The following is a 21,550-nucleotide window of genomic DNA, read 5'->3' on the forward strand; positions in this document are numbered from 1 at the left end:
AGGAGGGTTCAGGATGGGGAACACATGTATGCCTGTGGAGGATTCATTTTGATATTTGGCAAAACTAATACAATTATGTAAACTTTAAAAATAAAATAAAATTTAAAAAAAAAGAAGATATAATGTATGAAGACATAAAAAAAGAACTTATCAAATTCTTAAGGATCCCTGTTATTTTATACTTGCTTATGTAAGTTTTTTATTCTGCATTTTCCTATTATTTGTTATATTTCCAAGGTAATTCTTAAGTCAGGATATCCTACAAAAACTATCTTCTTCAATACTACCCCAAATTTGGTATTTTGACTAGAAATTTTAGTTCAATTATCTCTACTTAATTTCAGATTTAATGAGATGCATGAAATACCCTATCAAAGCAAAAAACCCCACAAAATTCTTGGGCAAAGTAATGAAATGTAATAATATTAACATCCAAGCTGTAAAAAACTTTTTCAGATTTCTCAGAGTCAATTATAGGATTATTGAAAATCATCAACTGATAAGTGATTCTAACAATCTTGACAGAAGTCTCTAAGAGTAGCAAAAAAGGAACGCATGGAAAGTCAAAGTTCGTAAGAAAATTTTGCATAGGAATTTAATGGGGTATTTAGGGGGGGAGAAGACATATCTAGATGGTGACCAAGTCTGTTAAATGTTAAATGCTAAGTGAGGATGTAGATTCCTATGTTTGAATGTCTTTACATGTATAATGAAATCAGAATTATCTATAATAGCTATTAATGGTTTTTAATAGTTCTTTTACTTGGGGGTAAAAAATAATAAATCATAAAATCTTTTGATTCATTTTTACTTTAATGGTTCAAACACCACATGAAAAAAACTCTTATTTTCCCACTAAGTCCTTAAAAGGTTTGACTATGCATATCTAACACATTTGAGATATTTAGCAAATAACTCATGTAAATAATGTTAGATTCTAAAATAAAATGATATAATTTTATGTCTATGCCTAAAACTCTGTTATAATCATGACTTTATTAATAAAAGTACCATATATCCTTGTTCATGTTAAAACTTTGTCTCTACTAAGCAGTGAGAATGAGTAATAGACCTAGGATGAAGTGAGAAGATGTGAGAAATTTTTCTTTTCATGAATTTTGACAAGAGCACAGTTCTCTGGACTCTTGCAGTTCTGCAGAGCACTGCCCCTTTTATTATAAGAATACACACACAAAGAGGCTTCAGGACTGGAAAGAACCCCCATAGACAATTAGTCCCCTCAAATCTTTCATAAGGCTTTATTAGGAGGATAGTCGAAATATTACAGATTTACTATTTCTGGCCCTTGGTGATTTCAGGCACTAGCATTTTCAGGGCCAGCAACATACTACTATTCCAACAGTAAAGTAAAGTAGTCAGAGTAGGAATTTTTGATTCAAACAGTTTAATTTTGACCTCAGTCCTTCCCCACTGTGTAAAGTTGAGAACTTAGATTCTCAAGTTATAATTTCCTTTTCTGTAAAATGGAGAATATTGTATCATCCTCCTCATAAAGTCATTCTGATGATTAAATGAGTCAATACATGTAACACACTTAGATAGCACTTAATACATAGCAAGCACCAAAAAAGGAAAAAAACAAAAAAATAATAGCTATTCTTTCACCTCATTTTCTTTCACTCTGGAGTTCTAAGCCATTGTAGGATGGTTATAACATCAGAGAGACTAACACTTATAGGGCAAAAGACTACACACTAGGTATTTCAGTTTGGGTCAAATTAGATGAGACAAAATATGCAGAATCCACAATTCAGTAGTAAGTGACACAGGCCGAGTAAAACTAATTCCCAGCAACCATTGTAGATTATGCCAGAGTGTTTATTTATGGAAAAGCGCCTCAGGTGACTTCTTTAGCTGGACTGCCTTTGGGGAAATATTTCCAGGTGGCTTTGAGGAGTCTGTCTGACTCCATGCTTCGATAAATTTGCTTAGAATTTAACCATCATAATATTATGCTCATAATAAGCTGATTATAGGGAGATGTAAGCACATTTTAAATGCAAATATTGCGCTGGTTGTAGCTATTCACAAGGTATACATTATACACAGTTGCTGAAGTTCCCTTGAAGAAAAGAAGCAGCAAAATGCCAAGGCATTTTTGAAAATGTGTTTTATTCATGGCTCTGAAGGGTAGTTGAAGCCAATTGAGGGAGGAGTATACCCTCCCTCTATTTTAATGATCTTAATTTTGCTAATGGAAAGAGTTTGGGAGCCATGTGGTGCTGATTGTGTTGTTCAGTATTGATGCTGCTTGCAAATTAAATGTACCTAAGTAGCCACCTGTTTATGCTTATGATTATGTAAAGCCCCATATGTTTCCCTCTCTACACATGGGAGGTAAATATTGAAAAAATTATTCTGGTGTGAAGGGTGAAAACAGCAGCAATTCTTCTATAACTGTCAACATATGCTGTGGTGTTTCCTTTAATGTTGTGCTTTTTCTGACATATTTGCTGATTTTTACCATGCAGTGTTCAAAAAAATCTGTTATCCATGGTTATACAAAACAATTAAAAATCAGTTTACATTAAATTCAAATTAGGAAGAGATATAGTTTTCCAATGTAACCGTAAGTTCTAAATGGATTTCAGAGCTTATGATTTAAATAGATTTTGATTTGCACAATAAAGAAAACCAAACATTTTTTTCTAAATTCACCAGCATGTATAAAGGAATATTTTCTTCCTAAGCACATCCTCTTGATCCCATATTAGCAGGCAACCAAAAAACTAACTCAAATAACATAAATTTGAAAATCCCACCTGAAATTGGCAATGGCTCTTCAGTTGGGAATACCACCATAATTCCCACTGGATTGGCTCTGAAAATTTTTCCTGAACCTCATACAAAAGATCTGACCTGGTACCTGGTCAGCAAGAGCTCATGAGCAGTTTTTGAGATGAACCTCGTTAGAGCGCTGGGAGATCTGGCAAGGCTTAACACCTTTGAAACTAGTTCAGACTATTCAGATTTTGGCCCTGAAAATAATTTGCAAAAGAGATCAGAGAGACTGGATTTGCTGTTGATGATCACTTTAGACACTGCAGATAAACAAACTGGAGCTCCATATGTTTTATATCTGACTGAGAGGGATTTAAATGTCTATTGTCTAGCAGCCTAGACATGACCGTCTCTAACTTCCCAATAAAGTAATGCAAAAAGGCACAGAGTATGTTAGAAAAAAGATGAAAATTAACCTCATCATCAAAAACTAAGTGTAACAGACCAACTCCCCTACTTCAAAAAAAGCAGTCAAATTGGGCCTCTTATTAGTTTTTGCGGCTGCTGCTGCTGCTAAGTCGCTTCAGCCATGTTCGACTCTTGGTGACCCCATGGACTGCAGCCTGCCAGGCTCCTCCATCCATGGGATTTTCCAGGCAAGAGTACTGGAGTGGGGTGCCATTGCCTTCTTCGCTTATTAGTTTCTCAGTCAGTTCAGTTCAATCTCTCAGTTGTATCCGACTCTTTGCGACCCCATGAATCACAGTACACCAGGCCTCCCTGTCCATCATCAACTCCCAGAGTTCACACAAACTCATGTCCATCGAGTCAGTGATGCCATCCAGCCATCTCATCCTCTGTCATCCCCTTCTCCTCCTGCCCCCAATCCCTCCCAGCATCAGAGTCTTTTCCAATGAGTCAACTCTTCGCATGAGGTGGCCAAAGTACTGGAGTTTCAGCTTTAGCATCATTCCTTCCAAAGAACACCCAGGACTGATCTCCTTTAGAATGGACTGGTTGGATCTTCTTGCAGTCCAAGGGCCTCTCAAGAGTCTTCTCCAACACCACAGTTCAAAAGCATCAATTCTTTGGTGCAGTGGAATGTAATTGGCAGAAGTTTTATTGAATGTGATTTGGCAATATGCATCAAAACTTTAAAAACATTTTTACTTTTGAAGTCATAATTTTATGTATATGAAATCATAATAATCACAAGTGCAGACAAAACTTTAGCCAGAAGACTGTTCTAATGAAATTGCATAAATGATCATGTTTGGAATGGATTTATTATGGTATAGCCACATGATGGACCATTATATAGAAAATAAAAATCATGTTTTGAAGAATATTTAATGACATTGGCAAGTCCTCACAAATATGTTTATTTTTCATATGAAAACATGTGTCTATATGTGTGTAGGTGTACAATGCACTTGTAAACAATGGAAGGGAATGCACTACATATTAATGCTAAATAGCTCTAGTGATGATGAGACTATAGCTCCCTGAATTTTCTTCCATTTTCTACATTTACTTCTTTGCATTTTCTTCCATTTTCTAAGTTTCTACAAGATATATGTGGCATCTGCAAAGTTAGAAGAAATCAGTATATTTTATAACTTTAAAAAGTTGTATTCCTTATGGTTGGATGGCATCACCAATACAATGGACATGGGTTTGGGTGGACTCCGGGAGTTAGTGATGGACAGGGAGGCCTGGCATGCTGTGGTTCATGGGGTCGCACAGATTCGGATACGACTGAGCGGCTGAACTGAACTGAACTGATTCCTTATGTTCCTACAAATACTCTCATGAAATTTATAGCAGCTTTAGTTATAGTTGTCAAAACTTAAAAGCAACTAAGATGTCCTTCAGTAAGTGAATGGATATATAAACTATGGTACAACCAGACAATGTAATATTATTCAGTGCTAAAGAGAAATGAGCTATAAAGACACAAAAAGACATAGAGGAACCTCAAATGTATATTACTAAGTGAAAGTAACCAATCTGAAAAGACTACATACTCCACTATTTCAACTGTATGATATTTTGGAAAAGGCAAAAGTATGAATACAGTGTAGTGGTGAAGAATCTGCCTGCCAATGCAGGAGACACAAGAGATGTGAGTTCAATCTCTGGATCCTGAAGACCTCTTGGAGTAGGAAATGGCAACCCACTCCAGTATTCTTGCCTGGGAAATCCCATGGAGAGAAGAGCCTGGCAGGTCACAGTCTATGAGGTCACAAAGAGTCGGACACAACTGAGTAGACACACACACACACACACACACACACACTGTTCCCTTTTTTGACTTTCATTTGGGCTTCCCAGGTTGTGCAGTGATAAAGAATCCACCTGCCAATGCAGGAGATGCAAAAGATGTGAATTCAATCCCTGGGTTGGGAAGATTGTCTGGAGTAGGAAATGGCAGCCCACCCCAGTATTCTTGCCTAGAAAACTCCATGGATAGATGATCCTGATGGGCCATAGTCCATGGGGTTGCAAAGAGTAGGACATGACTGAGAGACTGAGCGCATAGCACACATGGAAACAGTGAAAAAAAAAAAAAACAATGGTTGCCAGAGGTTTGGGGGAAGAGATGAAGAGACCAGACACAGAGGATCGTTAGGGCAGTGAAAATACTCTAATATGATTACATAATGGTGAATACATATCATTTTTTTAAGCCCTTAGGACACACAGCACAAAGAGTAAAGCACAATGTAAACCATGAACCTCAATGATTGTGATGTGTCAAGTATGATGTGCCAATTGTAACCAGTGTACCACTCTGGGAGGAGATCGAGGAGGCTAGGTCTATGCAGAGGCAGGGTGTATGTGGGACATCTCTGTACTTCATGTCAAGTTGTGTTGTGAAAACCTAAAATTGCTCTAAAAAACAAAATATTAAAAATCTTTTCTTCAATGACATAAACTCTAAATCTCTGATATATAACTAAATATAAGTACAGCAATGTTCTTTAGCAACATCTACTTCAAGAAATGAAGCCCTGAGTAGACAATTTGGGTGGACAGTCCAGTCCGGTTCCTCTCATAAGAGTCCATGCTGGTACTGCTGAGGCAACACCATAAGGAGCTTTGAAGGAATTGTTCATGAAAAAGAAGGAGATGGTAAGAGCAAAAAGTGATGACATAGATTTTTTGAAGAAGTGCTTACAATATTAATATTATGAGAACTTATAGAATAGTGCCAGTTGTAAAAGAGTCTATTTTAAGATCATCTTTCTGACAGAATTCCAGTCTAATTCTAAGAGGTACACAGCTGGGCAAAGAGAACATTTTGAGCTAGAACTGCTGGTCTATTTGTCTTTCAGATAATATATACTTTAGTTATTCAAAGACCAAAGATTAGGAAAAGGAATCTGATCACGTACTACAGAGAAGAAAACACAGGGAAAAAAATGGAGCTAAAAATTATTGTAAAAGTCTTAATTTTTGAGCATTTAGATGACTTCACATTTTCTTGTGTGGTATAAGATGACCAGTCTAGGAAAATATTTCGTGTAAGAGACAGAGATGAATCTATTTTGCTTAAGTGAGCACAGAGGGGAAGAAATGTCTTAAGAGAAGTTGACCCACAAAACCTGGAAGAATGGCCCATGATTCCTGAAATAGAAAATAGTCCAGAAATCGGGGAGCCCTAAGTAGGGCTTTTCTGAATCACGTGTCATCATAACATCCAGATGGAAAAATAACAGCAAATTCTGGTGTATAGATTGCTTCTTTTAATGTAAGTCATTTAAAAAATGAAGACAAGCTGTTATTCATGTATTATAAAGCTATTAAGTATATTTTAAATATTTTCACACAATTTTCCTATCAGGTCCCTTTATAAACTGATATTATAGTAAAAAATTATAGCTACAATCATAAAATGGCTAAACATAAAAGATTTAGTCATTCTAATGGTACATGAAACATAATAAATCACCACTGAATGTAGTGTTACGTTTTCTATCAATTAAGTATATATTTTCCCAAATAAAACAATGAGAAATTCATTTTGAAAAATGTCAATGTATTAGGTGTTTTAGTACCCATGCATAAAGGAGCAAGTTTCATAAATTTTAATCATTTAACCTTAATCAATTTCATGAAGAAATACTGTTATTACTCATCCAATTTTGTCACTGATTATTACTACTTTCCTATAATTTTCACATTTATAATTAAAATGATTTTAGAAAGAGTTTTACTATTAAGTAATACAGATACGTTAAAGGATAATTCTCCATAGCATTTCACATGCCTCAGAAACTGGAGGTAAAAGATTTGTTTCCTGACCAGTATGGAAATAGTAGAGAGTATCTCCCTCCTGAGAGACATTCTAGGATCCTAAAGTCTCCCTCCTCTTTCCCAAGATATTTTCTTACATTCCAGGTAATAAAGGCAGCATTTTCTTCAAGGGCAAAGAATGGCAGGTTGGGAAGCACCCATTACACTTTGGAGATTTCCTGAACTCAATATTTCTCCACTGTAGATTAGACATCCACCTGGCTCAGTCCCATCTTACCTGTGGGAGATGGGACTCAAGGGGAACCACTAAAGCATGTTGCTCACGCTGTCAGCTGTGCCATGAGAAATTAACTGCTGCATTCATATGGGCTTATTGTTTCATGACTGATCTAATTTATGAAGCATGGCAAGTCAGCTTGGCAGCTACAAGGCTACTTAAAGATGGCTTGACCTCTTGACAAATGAAATCCATTTATCCACTTATCTGGTAGCAATTAATTTATGTAGGAAGCACTGTCTAAAGTTTGTCTTTAAAGCATGACTCAAGTCCATTAAACATATGAAAGAAATTTCATAGTTAATGAATTTCCAACATTCATTTAAAAATTCCTATTTTATGTTATTTAAGAGTAGCATTAATTTAGAAACATTACAAGGCTTACTGCATATAACAGAAAAGTTAGAAAGAATGCCATGTATCTGGGGGATTTGTAGATCCTCATAATTTTTTGTTTGTTTAATTTTTGTTCTTTTTTGTGTTTTCTTAATTTTTTATTTTGTTTGCAGATCCTCAGTATAACACTGATGCTGGTTGACAGAAAGACTACTTTACTCTTTTCTATGATTAAGAAAGAAGTGCTCCAGAGCACAGACTCTGGAATGGTTTGGATCTATACTGTAGCTCTCCAATACAGTACCACAGCTGGAGCACTGCATTGAGCATTTGAAATATGGCCACATGAAATTTGCATGACCAGACTTGATATGTGCTATAAGTGGAAAATATATGCTTGGTTTTAATGTATTAAAAATTCATGCTTGACATGAAAATAATGTAAAATATCTCAATAATTTTATACTGATTAGATATAAAAAGAATAATATTTTAGGTGAAAGTGAAAGTATATTAGTCTCTCAGCCATGTCCAACTCTTTGTGACCCCATAGATGGCAGCCTTCCAGGCTCTTCTGTCCATGGAATTCTCCAGGCAAGAATACTGGAGTGGATAGCCATTCCCTTCTCTGGGAGATCTTCCTGACCCAGGGATTGAACCCAATACTCCTGCATTGCAGGCAGATGGGATGCCCCAATACTTTAGACACAGAGTTTTAAATAAAATATATTTGTAAAATTAATTCACTTTTTTTTTAACTTTTAAAAATATTTGTGTTTGGTAACCTCCCAGATAGGTCCCAGTGATTCCTGCCCTACCTCCTGGTTGTCACATCTTTGTGTAGTCCCCACCCAGATCACCAGTATTCACCTGTGTGATCAAAAAATATAGCAGTAATGATGGTATGTCACTACTGAGATTAGGTTATAGAAGACTATGATTTCCATTTTGGGCTTGCTTAGATCACTTAGGAGAAACCCAAGAGTAGAAGAAATGAAGCTTTCTCGGATAGCCACATAAATGTTTGATGAAAAAGCATATTAAATGTCTACTGGGCAGTGCTAGTGTAGAGTTAGGGGCTTCCCTGGCGGCTCAGCGGTAAAGAATCTGCCTGCAATGCAGGAGACCCCCTACAATGCAGAAGACACAGGTTCAATTGCTGGGTCAGGACGATTCCCTGGAGAAGGAAAAGGCAACCCACTCCAGTGTTCTTGCCTGGGAAATCAGAGAAGCCTGGAGGGCTACAGTCTGTGGGGTCACAAGAGTCAGTTACGACTTAGCAATAAACCACCACCACCAAGGTAGATTTAACATAACCACTTACTTGACTATGTGATCTTGGGTAAGTTACTTAGCCTTTCTGTAACTCTGTTTCCTTATATGCAAAATGTGAATTCAATTAGTAACCCATATATACATAAAAGTGTTTAGAACAGTTTTACATGTATAAGTATTTAGAACAGTGTCTGACACATCATTGGGATTCTCATTTGAGACTGTGATGTGGGCAGGATAGAGTGTAGGGTAGCAGAGAATGTTCCATATCTAAGTTCTACTACCACACTTCCACACACCTACACAACAGTATTCTTCCACAATAATAAAATTCATAAAATATGATCTAAAAATTCAAACAGAAAAATGTCTTCAATCTAACCATGTAATTTTAATGGTGAATCTACAGATGCAACCACAGCCTTTCTTGAACATACGGTTTAGAGATATTAAGTAAGTTTGCTGCTTGGAAATAAACTTTTACCATCAGAAAAAAAAAGTATACTGAAACTTAGGATACTTCTTATGTCTAAAGAGAAAGCATTTATTGCACATGTTTAATAACACTGTGAAGGAGAAACAAATATTTCCAAGAAGTAATCTAGATTGGAACTTTACTATAACCCAAACTTTACATGATTTACTGGTGTATGTGGAGAATGCAATCGACTACCAAATATCAGAATGTATTTTTGTTGTATTTGACAAGAATGACATGTTTTCTAGCTCATAAAAGGACTTAACCAAGTGGGCTGTCTTAATAAAAAAACAAATTATGCTTCTAATACAATATGTTTATTTCCATAAACAGTTGAAGTGATTGCTTTTTATTTCCTTTACTATATTGAAGATTTTTTAGGTAACATAATAAATATATCTAGAAACATAACATTGATATGTGATGTAATCAGCTATGTATATTGCAAGCTTAATTTCCCACTCACATTTTAGCAAAAAATCAGCTTTCAGTTTGTTCCCTTAAAGAGTCCTTGCCAACTCACTACAAAGCTTTTCTTTCTTAATTGTTGCTTGAGTTTTCATTTGCTGGAGTTGCATCTATACAGCTATATTTACTGATTAAAAGCTATATATCTTTCTTCAGTAGGTGTCTTTATTTGCAAAGAAAGGGTACCATGCATACCATTGTCAATGTTATGGTCATCTTCATCCAAACTTTTGAATTATCAACAAGAAATTAAGAATCTACATTTGTATACTTTACTTCAATACAGAAGAGTGGATGATGTCAAAGGGATGGTGGAAAAAGGGCCTTTGAAAATTGTCTCCTCCATAAAAGCAATAGAGAAACTGGTTTAAAAAAAAAAATCACCAGGATTAATTTTTTCAGAACTCTGGAAACTAATCAAAGAATTACAGCAATCTGGAGAAAATTTATTAATGGAAAAATATTAAGAGCTGAATCTTTTTAAGAACAGCAAACTTTGTGGCATTTTAACTTGCTTGTATTCCCACTCTTCCTACCCTCTTCAACTTCATAGTAGCTTGAAAACCAACAGCCTACAATCATAGCAAAGCCAGCAGTCATAAGATGGGGCAGAAGCTGGAGTTCCTTCAAATCTCATTCTCAAAAATACTTATTATTTGACATGTCTGGTGACTCCGTGGAAGATTCTGTTTGTAATGCTGCCTCTATTTGGTCTATTTTGAGTTCAGTGAGGGGGAAAAGACTTTTCCTCATGGCATTTGTCAAAAACAATAAGAGGCAATTATTTAATTTTTGTGGTGTGTAACAGTTGGGGAGGAGGAAGGTTAACCAAAAAGCCTAAAATGAAAAGCTCAGGAATGAGGTGTCCATAAGGACACTGAGAAGTTCTAACACATTCCTGGAAATCTAGAGGGCCACATAAATGTATATGACCATGCACATGCCCAAAACTGTGTGCATGCTCAAGAAAGACCTGAGAAGTCCATAAACTTTCAATTTTGGTTGACTTTGAAGCTTTATATGAGCAGGAAATAAAAGTTAAGCAAGAGTTTTCAACTGCTTGGTTGAGTGTTTGAATGCATCTCCAAGTAAACACAGAATCTCTTCAAAGATTGGGAAACTTCTTGGTTCCAGTTGTTTAAGGAAATCTCTGTCCATACTTTCATTGCCCTCCAAGCAATGACTTCTATAGCAGAAGTGAAGTGAAGTGACTTCTATACAGTCACTTCAATGGCTGTATGTAACAGAGAATGTAAACTTTGCAGACTTAGTTCAGAAGAATCACTAAACAATCAGCAATAAGAAGACCTGAGGAGGGAAGAGAATCCAACTTCTAGAGTTGATACATTATATTGTTGAAAATATGCAATTTTCGACATTAAATTGCAAGACAGGCAAAAGAATAAGAACGTCTGGCTCATAAGCAAGGGGAAAAAATTCAATCAACAGAAACTGTTTCTGAGGAAGCCCAGACACTAGAGTTCCTGGAGAAAGAATTCAAACAGCTATGTTAAATATATTCAAAGAAACGAAAGAAACTGTGTCTACAGGATGAAAAGGAAGTATGAAATCAAGTCTTAGCAAATAGAGAATATAAGTCAAATTTGAAAGTAGGTCAACTGAGATTATACATTCTAAGAAACAAAAAGTATGAAGAAAACAAACAGAGCTTCAAAGACCTGTGATACATCATCAAGCATATCAATATGTGAAAAATGAATATCTCGGAAGAAAGAGAAAAAAGTGTAGAAAGAATATTTGAGGAAATGATGGTAAAAACTTCCAAAATTTGATGAAAAACATTAATCTACACTTTAAGAAACTCAACATATTCCACATAGAATAAACTCAGAGATCCATGGCTAGACACATCATAATTAAACTGTTGAAAAGTAAAAACAAATAGAGAATTTGGTGGGGGGGGGGTGGGGGTGGAGGAGAAAATAAAAGATTCATCATGTACAAGGGTTTCTCATAAAATTAAAAGCTAATTTCTACTAGAAACCATGGAGGACAGAAATCACTGGGATGACATACTTAAAGTGCTGAAAGAAAAGGACTATCAACCAAAAATTCTCTGTCCAGAAAAAAAAAAAAATCCTGTAAAAATAAAGAAAATATTAAGACATTTCCAGATAAACAAAAATTGAGAGAATTTATCACTACCAAACCTTCCATACAAGAAAACACTCAAGGGGGTACTTCAGGCTGACATGAGAGGACACAAATCAGTGACTCTAGTGTATGTGAAGAAATAAGAGTTATCAATAAAGGTAACTACAAAAGTAAAAGACATTTAAATGAATGCTTTGCTTTCATTTTTTTTTTCTCCTAGCTTATTAAAAAAAAAAAAAGCTGCATAAAAAAGTCACAATCTGTGCTGATGGGCACACAATGTATAAGATATGATTTTTATAATAATAAAAACACCATAAGCAGAGTACATCATGAGAAACTCTGGGCTGGAAGAAGTACAAGCTGGAATCAAGATTGCCAGGAGAAATATCAATAACCTCAGATATGCAGATGATACCACCCTTATGGCAGAAAGTGAAGAGGAACTAAAGAGCCTCTTGATGAAAGTGAAAGAGGAGACTGAAAAAGTTGACTTAAAGCTCAACATTCGAAAACTAAGATCATGGCATCCGGTCCCATCACTTCATGGCAAATAGATGGGGAAACAGTGGAAACAATGGCTGACTTTATTTGGAGGGGCTCCAAAATCACTGTAAATGGTGATTGCAGCCATGAAATTAAAAGACTCTTGCTCCTTGGAAGGAAAGTTATGACCAACCTAGACAGCATAGTAAAAAGCAGAGAGACATTACTTTGCCAACAACGGTCCATCTAGTCAAGGCTATGGTTTTTCCAGTAGTCATTTATGGATGTGAGAATTGGACTAAAAAGAAAGCTGAGTGCCGCAGAACTGATGCTTTTGATCTGTGGTGTTGGAGAAGACTCTGAGAGTCCTTTGGACTGCAAGGAGATCCAACCAGTCCATCCTAAAGGAGATCAGTCCTGGGTGTTCATTGGAAGGACTGATGTTGAAGCTGAAACTCCAATACTTTGGCCACCTGATTCAAAGAGCTGACTCATTTGAAAAGATCCTGATGCTGGGAAAGATTGAGGGTAGGAGGAGAAGGGGCCGACAGAGGATGAGATGGTTGGATGGCATCACTGACTCAATGGGTAGAGTCCAGGAGTTGGTGATGGACAGGGAGGCCCGGAGTGCTGCAGTTCATGGGGTTGCAAAAAGCTGGACATGACTGAGCAACTGAACTGAACTGAACCAAGGAGTAAGAAACAGAGCTATATGGGAGCCAAATTTTTATACCATTGAAATTAGATTGGCTAATCCAAACTAGATTGCTAAAAATTAAGACATTAATTGTAATCCCTGGACTAATACTGAAAAAATCACTAAATATACACACATATAAAAGGTCAGTTTTCATTCCAATCCCAAAGAAAGGTAATGCCAAAGAATGCTCAAACTACCGCACAATTGCACTCATCTCACACGCTACTAAGGTAATGCTCAAAATTCTCCAAGCCAGGCTTCAGCAATATGTGAACTGTGAACTTCCTTATGTTCAAGCTGGTTATAGAAAAGGCAGAGGAACCAGAGATCAAATTGCCAACATCCGCTGGATCATGGAAAAAGCAAGAGAATTCCAGAAAAACATCTATTTCTGCTTTATTGACTATGCCAAAGCCTTTGACTGTGTGGATCACAATAAACTGTGGAAAATTCTGAAAGAGATGGGAATACCAGAACACCTGATCTGCCTCTTGAGAAATTTGTATGCAGGTCAGGAAGCAACAGTTAGAACTGAACATGGAACAACAGACTGGTTCCAAAGAGGAAAAGGAGTTCGTCAAGGCTGTATATTGTCACCCTGTTTATTTAACTTATATGCAGAGTACATCATGAGAAATGCTGGACTGGAAGAAACACAAGCTGGAATCAAGATTGCAGGGAGAAATATCAATAACCTCAGATATGCAGATGACACCACCCTTATGGCAGAAAGTTAAGAGGAACTCAAAAGCCTCTTGATGAAAGTGAAAGTGGAGAGTGAAAAAGTTGGCTTAAATCTCAACATTCAGAAAACGAAGATCATGGCATCCGGTCCCATCCCTTCATGGGAAATAGATGGGGAAATGGTGGAAACAGTGTCAGACTTTATTTTTCTGGGCTCCAAAATCACTACAGATGGTGACTGCAGCCATGAAATTAAATGACGCTCACTCCTTGGAAGGAAAGTTATGACCAACCTAGATAGCATATTCAAAAGCAGAGACATTACTTTGCCAACAAAGGTCCATCTAGTCAAGGCTATGGTTTTTCCTGTGGTCATGTATGGATGTGAGAGTTGGACTGAGAAGAAGGCTGAGTGCCGAAGAATTGATGCTTTTGAACTGTGGTGTTGGAGAAGACTCTTGAGAGTCCCTTGGACTGCAAGGAGATCCAACCAGTCCATCCTGAAGGAGATCAGTCCTGGGATTTCTTTGGAAGGAATGATGCTAAAGCTGAAACTCCAGTACTTTGGCCACCTTATGCTAAGAGTTGACTCATTGGAAAAGACTCTGATGCTGGGAGGGATTGGGGGTAGGAGGAAAAGGGGACGACAGAGGATGAGATGGCTGGGTGGCATAACTGACTCGATGGACGTGACTTTGAGTGAACTCTGGGAGTAGGTGATGGACAGGGAAGCCTGGCGTGCTGCGATTCGTGAGGTCGCAAAGAGTCGGACATGACTGAGAGACTGATCTGATCTGATCTGATAATTAGATATTTTTTAAAAAAAAGCACCAGACTTCTGGTTTCTAGTCTGGCATACAAGGAATTTGGCAGATATCCCTCTGTCCAAAAGAAAAGTGAAATCTGAACAAACTGAAAAATTCAATAACTATTCTTAGGTACATTAGAGAAGTGAGATCAGAGGACAAAGTACTGCCTCCACAACTGGAGAGACCTACAGGCAAGTACAGAGAATCACAATTTACTAGAGAAGAAACTGCTACAAAAACCAGTACCAGCGTATACAAATCTGAACTGCAGTCAACAAATTGCTGGAGGCTTACAGTGGACAAGTATGAGAGTAAAAAACCTTCAGGGAGATCTAGTCATAGGGAGGGACCAAATTTTTTAAGTTCTACCACCAAAAACTCAACCTAGCTCTCACAGTAAATATCAAAGAAAAATCCCCTCATGCTTCTCATAGAGGGAAGGTAGAAAAACCCTTTTTGAAACAGACCAGAGCATTCTGTTCTTAATCTGTGCTTTATTAAGAGTCACTGACCTGGAGGGATGAAAATACACAGCTAACACCCACTCTAGCTTTCAACTTCGGGAAAATACACAAGAAAGCCCACTCTCGCCTTTCCACTTGGGGAAAGGGAAATACCCAGCTTTAGCCTGCACTGGTTTTCCATGAGGGAGAAGGGAAATACCCAACTCCAACCCACTCTAGCCATACTGTCCCAACTAAGGATGTGGGGAAGGGGACCAAGAAGCACTCGTGAAGTTCACAATTCAGAGGCACAAGTTCACAAAAATATTATAACATAATCATAGGACTAGAGAATGTTTCTACCCCTGCCACACCTTACTGCCACATTGCATGCGTGCATGACAAGTCTTTTCAGTTGTGTCCAACTCTGCGACACTATGGACTGTAGTCTGCCAGTCTTCTCTGTCCATGGGATTCTCCAGGCAAGAATACTGCAGTGGGTTGCCATGACCTCCTCCAGTGGTCTTCCCAACCCAGAGATCGAACTTGTGTCTCTGATGTCTCCTATATGGGTTTTATTCTTAGGCAGAGTTCACCAAACTATAGTTCACAGGTCAAAATCTGCCAACTCCCTGATTTTGAAATAAATTTATATGGAACCACAACCACTGGCTTAAGTAGTGTCTGTAGCTTCTTTCATGTAACAACATCAGAGTGGAGTAGTTGTTATGAAGACTATTTGGCAAGTGAAGTCTTAAATATTTACCATCTGGTCCTTTACAAAAAAAGCCTGCCAATTCTGGTCTAAAGAATAAGACAAAAAGGAGTACGTCAAGGCTGTATATTGTCACCCTGCTTATTTAACATATATGCAGAGTACATCATGAGAAACACTGGGCTGATAGAAGCAAGCTGGAATCAAGATTGCAGGGAGAAATATCAATAACCTCAGATATGCAGATGACACCACCCTTATGCCAGAAAGTGAAGAGGAACTCAAAAGCCTCTTAATGAAAGTGAAAGAGGAGAGTGAAAAAGTTGGCTTAAAGCTCAGTATTCAGAAAACGAAGATCATGGCATCTGGTCCCATCACTTCATGGGAAATAGATGGGGAAACAGTGGAAATAGTGTCAGACTTTGATTTTGGGGGCTCCAAAATCACTGCAGATGGTGACTGAAGCCATGAAATTAAAAGACACTTACTCCTTGGAAGAAAAGTTATGACCAACCTAGATAGCATATTGAAAAGCAGAGACATTAATTTGCCAACAAAGATCTGTCTAGGCAAGGATATGGTTTTTCCAGTGGTCATGTATGGATGGGAGAGCTGGACTGTGAAGAAAGCTGAGCGCCAAAGAATTGATGCTTTTGAACTGTGGTGTTGGAGAAGACTCTTGAGAGTCCCTTGGACTGCAAGGAGATCCAACCAGTCCATTCTGAAGGAGATCAGCCCTGAGTGTTCTTTGGAAGGACTGATGCTAAAGCTGAAACTCCAGTACTTTGGCCACCTCATGCGAAGAGTTGACTCATTGGAAAAGACTCTGATGCTGGGAGGGATTGGGGGCAGGAGGAGAAGGGGATGACAGAGGATGAGATGGCTGGGTGACATCACCGACTCGATGGATGTGAGTTTGAGTGAACTCTGGGAGATGGTGATGGACAGAGAGGCCTTGTGTGCTGCGATTCATGGGGTTGCAAAGAGTCGGACACGTTGAGCGACTGAACTGAACTGAACTGAACTGAAGGTGTATAGTATGGTGCCCAAGATACTATGGTAACATAGAAGAGTGATATCTAGATTGAATTACAAAGTCAGCAAAAATTTTCTAGGAGGCATAATATCTAAGCTAATTTTTGATGACAGAGTTATCTAGACAAAGAAGAGAAGCCAAACTTGTCAGTAAGGCCAGAAAATGAAGTTTAGCAGTGATCCAGGGAGCTAGGAATAAAGAGTGCAACTATGATTAAGAAAGATTAATTAGTTCTACATAAATTATGAAAATATATCTGTAATTTCTTCATTCCCAGTATCTAGCTCAACTAATGGTGCATATAGTTGAACTCACAAATATCTCTTAGCAGAAAATATTAATTCCTAAGTAAAACATGTTTACTGAAAAGGCAAGAAAATATTTGCCTTCTGTTAGTCCTTAAAAATCACTGAACTATAAGACTTGAGTTTTTCACCCACTACCCTAGAATAAAACAAAAAATACCATTTTTTCATTGTTTTCAGTTGTAGAGATTATATAACATTTAACAATACAGTTTTACAAATGAGAAATGGTTGCAAAATATGTACCTGGAAAATTCATAGGCAGTTCAAATGATTGTGGAGACACACAACCCTCAACGTGCTCACAAATTTCAGCCATGATTTTCTTAATTTTGAGGTCAGTAATTTTAATAACTTCTCCTGTTGACAAACAGCATTCATTTCCAAACATTTCATAAATAGAACCTGAAAAGAGGATGAAAAAAAGAATTCAATAATGAAGACCAAAGTAGGAATCAAAATCCTCATATGAAGCGTTTTTATTCAGTTCTTCTCTTAGACACCTGCTAAACAGGAATTTAATCAAGCATGGCAAAATGTACAACATGTGCTAGGAAAAAGATTAGATTTTTCACTTCATCCACTGGCAAAGTGTAAACAATCTTATTTTAGCTATTATTGTAAATTGAATTTATGGTTTCTTCAGTACCCCTAGCTCAACTTTCCAAGGTCAAGCTCAGCCATGTCTTCCCTGCTGGAATTGATGATATTTTTTTGCTAGGTCACAGAGTGAAACCCACATGAGTCAATAATGATCTAAGTAAACACTGCAAACAAGGTTGTAATACAATCTAATCTCCAAAGACAGAGGGTTTGTATACCTGGGTTTCATATTAAGAGCATTACATCTATTTATAATACCTAGTTCTTTTCATCATCATGAATATAACATTTTGCCCACTTTTTCTCTTGTTTTTGACAAGCTGGAAACAATTCTCAATATCTGATGGCAATAGAGGGCAGACCAATCCAGGCAAACTGAAAAGCTTCATTTTAGTTCAGGATTTCGGTCTTCTTCCTAAGAAACCTTTTACCATAGATGTCAAACCTAAATTTTTCATCTATTTAAGTTTTCTTTTATATCTCCTGATGGATAAACATTGAACAGTGAAATAAGTAAAAGATGAGCAACAGGAAACAGGAGAAGCAAAAGTTCTGGATAACCTACCCTCAGTGAACAGGAAACAACCCCCAAACTACATCTCTGTGATACTGTCACTTTACAATAAAACAGGAAACTAGAGGTTGATATAAATAAACATTGCAGAACTGTGGGATTTTAAAATATATCAATTTCCTTTCCTCCAATATGATTTAAATCCTCTTTACCACACTAAAATATGAACAATAAGAGCATAAGATTTTAGGTTAGTTGGTTGGTTTTCTGAATTTTTCTCTTATGAGACCCTTTCTCACAGATATAGCAGGTATCTAAAACATTTTTATAGCATTAATGGTTATTATGAAAGCTATTAAGCCCAGCATTTAATCTAGGTCTATCCTGTAGCTCAAACTGTAAAGAATTTGCCTGCAATGCAAGAGACCCAGGTTCAATCCCTGGGTCAGGAAGATCCTCTGCAGAAGGAAATGGCATTTAATCTAGCTTTAAACAATTCTGTGATTGTATCAGTCTCAACAGGGAGCAGGGGACATATGCAAATCAGAATGATTTAAGGAGGTTTTACACAATTCATGAGGTTCTCAGAGCAAGTATTCTGGGGTGGTTTGCCATTCCCTCCTCCAGTGGATCACGTTTTGTCAGAACTCTCTACTATGACCTGGTCCATCTTGGATGGCCTTACACAGCATGACTCATGTGTGCAATGGATGCAATAGGCATGAACTTGGGCAATGGATACTGATGCAATGGACATGAACTTGGGCAAACTTTGGGAGACGGTGAGGGATGGAGTGGCCTGGTGTGCTACAGTCCATGGGGTGGGAAAGAAAAGGACACAACTGGGCAACTGAACAACAACACAGAGGTTTCAACAAAGGGGCAATTTACACACAAGCACAGCCAGTTCTAAAAAACATGAGAACATAAATGTCCTGATCTCACTCTTCCTCCACTGGATCATAAGCCAGTGCACCCCAGTTCAGCCAGAAGCTAGAGGACAATGGAGCTGCTGACTCCACAGGAGTCAGCCTTCCAGGCAGAATGGAAATGAAATCTAGCACACCAATCTTATTGTCCAAAAATGAGGGTCATTTTTGCAGACAAGCTAGTGTATGCACTCCTCGTATCCTTCTAAAACTTGCTTCTTTTCTCACATTATTCCCTTAACTACAAACACATATGTTCATTACTTTTCATTAACTTCAATACATTGTGTTGTTGGCCATCTCAAATCCCTTATGGAACACACTGGGATATTAAATAATAATAATAAATCCACAGTGACATTTTCTTCCAGTGAGCTCAGAATAGTTATTTGCTGATTCTCATTTGGCAATTAATCTCACAGTAGCATTTTACTTTTACAGTATTATCTCATCCTGTACTTAACTTTTTATGACTTTAGTTTCTATTACTCCCAATTTAATTTTAAGCTTCATGAAAAAAATGCTGCATTATATTATTGTATATCTACCAACACATCAACCTCCCTTCCTCATTTATTGAGCAATCTTTAATGAACACTTACTATGTGTCAGACATTGTAATTGGCAGTAATCTAATTGATATTGTAATTAGAGATATAGAGGCTTCCCAGGTGGCTCAGTGGTAAAGAGTTCCTTTGCCAATGCAGGAGCTGCAGGAGACGTGAGTTTGATCCCTGAGTCAGAAAGATCCGCTGGAGGAAGAAATGGCAAGCCACTCCAGTATTCTTGCTGGAATAATGCCATGGACAGAGGACACTGGTGGCTTACAGTCCATAGGGTCACAAAGAGTCAAACACAGCTGAAGTAACTGAGCACACACGCATGCATTAGAGGTCCAATGCATATGTTTTCTCCATAGAAGCACTGTTTTGAAGGGAAGAGACAAGTAAGCAAACAATTGCAGCAGATTATAAGAACGCTATAATACAGAAAATACAGGGCATTGTGGGAGTAAATTGGCAGAATTTAACTAAGCAATTACATGGTAGAGAGATTAGAGAAAGAATTATGCAGGAGACGACAGCCTAGCTGAGTTTTAAAGGAAACCTCACAAGATGTTAGGGCAGGAGAGGATATAGTATTTGAAAAGGCAGTGAAGTGTGAAAGAGTCTGATACATTCTGGAAACTTCACATAATATTTTATGTCTCAAATATAAGTAAGAAGTGGTAACTGGTAAGAAAGGAGACTGGAGAATTAGAGGGAATCCAGATCATGCAGTGTGTTTATAAAATTACCAATAAACAACAACAAGAAAACAGTTAAAGTCTGAAGCAACCTCAGAGTCAGAGAATTTACATTTTCAGTTATCAGGGTTCAGGAACTAATACCAATTTAATGAGAGGTCATACATATCTAGGCACTTGCTATCCAAAGTGTGGACTGCTGCATCACCTGGGAGCTTGTTAGGATCTTAGCCAGACCCCAGACCTGCTGAATCAGAACCTGCATTTTTAACAAGATCCCCAGATGATTCATAAGTACATTAAGGTCTGGAAAGCACTGATCTAGACAACAAATGTATAATTGAAATAGTCTCTGTTCTGAGATTGTAGCAAGACTCAGCAGAGAGAAGGACATGTCAGGTACAGGAAGCATTCAGTGTCACTGAGGCAGAGGATGTGTCAGTGGGGATATGGAAAGGGAAGGATTTAAAATAGCAAAGTGACATGGTAAGATTTTTGTCACATGAAATGGAATATAATTTGATCTTTCCCATTTCAGCAGAAGTCTGGCTTAACTTCAACGCAATGAATGTCTAATTGCAGATGTAATGTATAGCAAACTGACTCACTTGGAATGTCACCTCTTTTGCAAAGGTTCCACCGGAATTCAAAATTAAAAGATGAGTTTGTGTGAGATTACACATCAACTCATAGGGGACAGAAGTCAAAATTCTAAGAGAAAATTCTATGAGTTTTTGTCACCATACAAAAACCTTTTGCCACTTCAGGTCTCTTTCTAATCATCCCTTTTCTTTTGGAAAAAGAAAATCCCTCCCCCCTTTTTTTTCAGTCATACAAGGAAAAGAGCCTCATGAGAATGTTAATCTTTAATACTTGTCTTTAATTCTTTGTGACTTGCGATTTTCTCTAAGTAAGAAAGCTATGAACTCATTTTTAATAAAGAGAGAAGTCAGTGATACCCAACTCTAGAAAGTTATGTCCATGATAGGTGACAGGAAATACAGCAAATCACAAACTCCTGAAACTTGAAGAGTTCTTGTACATTGTTATCATTATTATGTCTCTTAAAATACATTTTTCCTCAGTGAAAATATAAAATGGTTAATTTAAAAAACAGCCAACACTCATA

At 37.4% G+C, this 21,550-nt stretch overlaps 1 protein-coding gene across 2 annotated transcripts in view; it reads right to left on the bottom strand.

Moving 5' to 3' along the window:
• THEMIS (thymocyte selection associated) overlaps nt 1–21,550 on the bottom strand; it is a 198,073-nt gene that overhangs the window by 142,238 nt on the left and 34,285 nt on the right. For both annotated transcript variants that reach the window (XM_086316435.1, XM_086316434.1), the window contains exon 2: nt 17,376–17,534. In XM_086316435.1, the coding sequence (XP_086172561.1) occupies nt 17,376–17,534 (159 nt within the window). The remainder of the gene's footprint in view (nt 1–17,375; nt 17,535–21,550) is intronic.

The sequence above is a fragment of the Bos grunniens genome, chromosome 9 (genome assembly GCF_055505025.1).
Source record: "Bos grunniens cultivar Pamir isolate PY7600 chromosome 9, Bosgru_T2T1.0, whole genome shotgun sequence".
Lineage (NCBI taxonomy): Eukaryota > Metazoa > Chordata > Mammalia > Artiodactyla > Bovidae > Bos > Bos grunniens.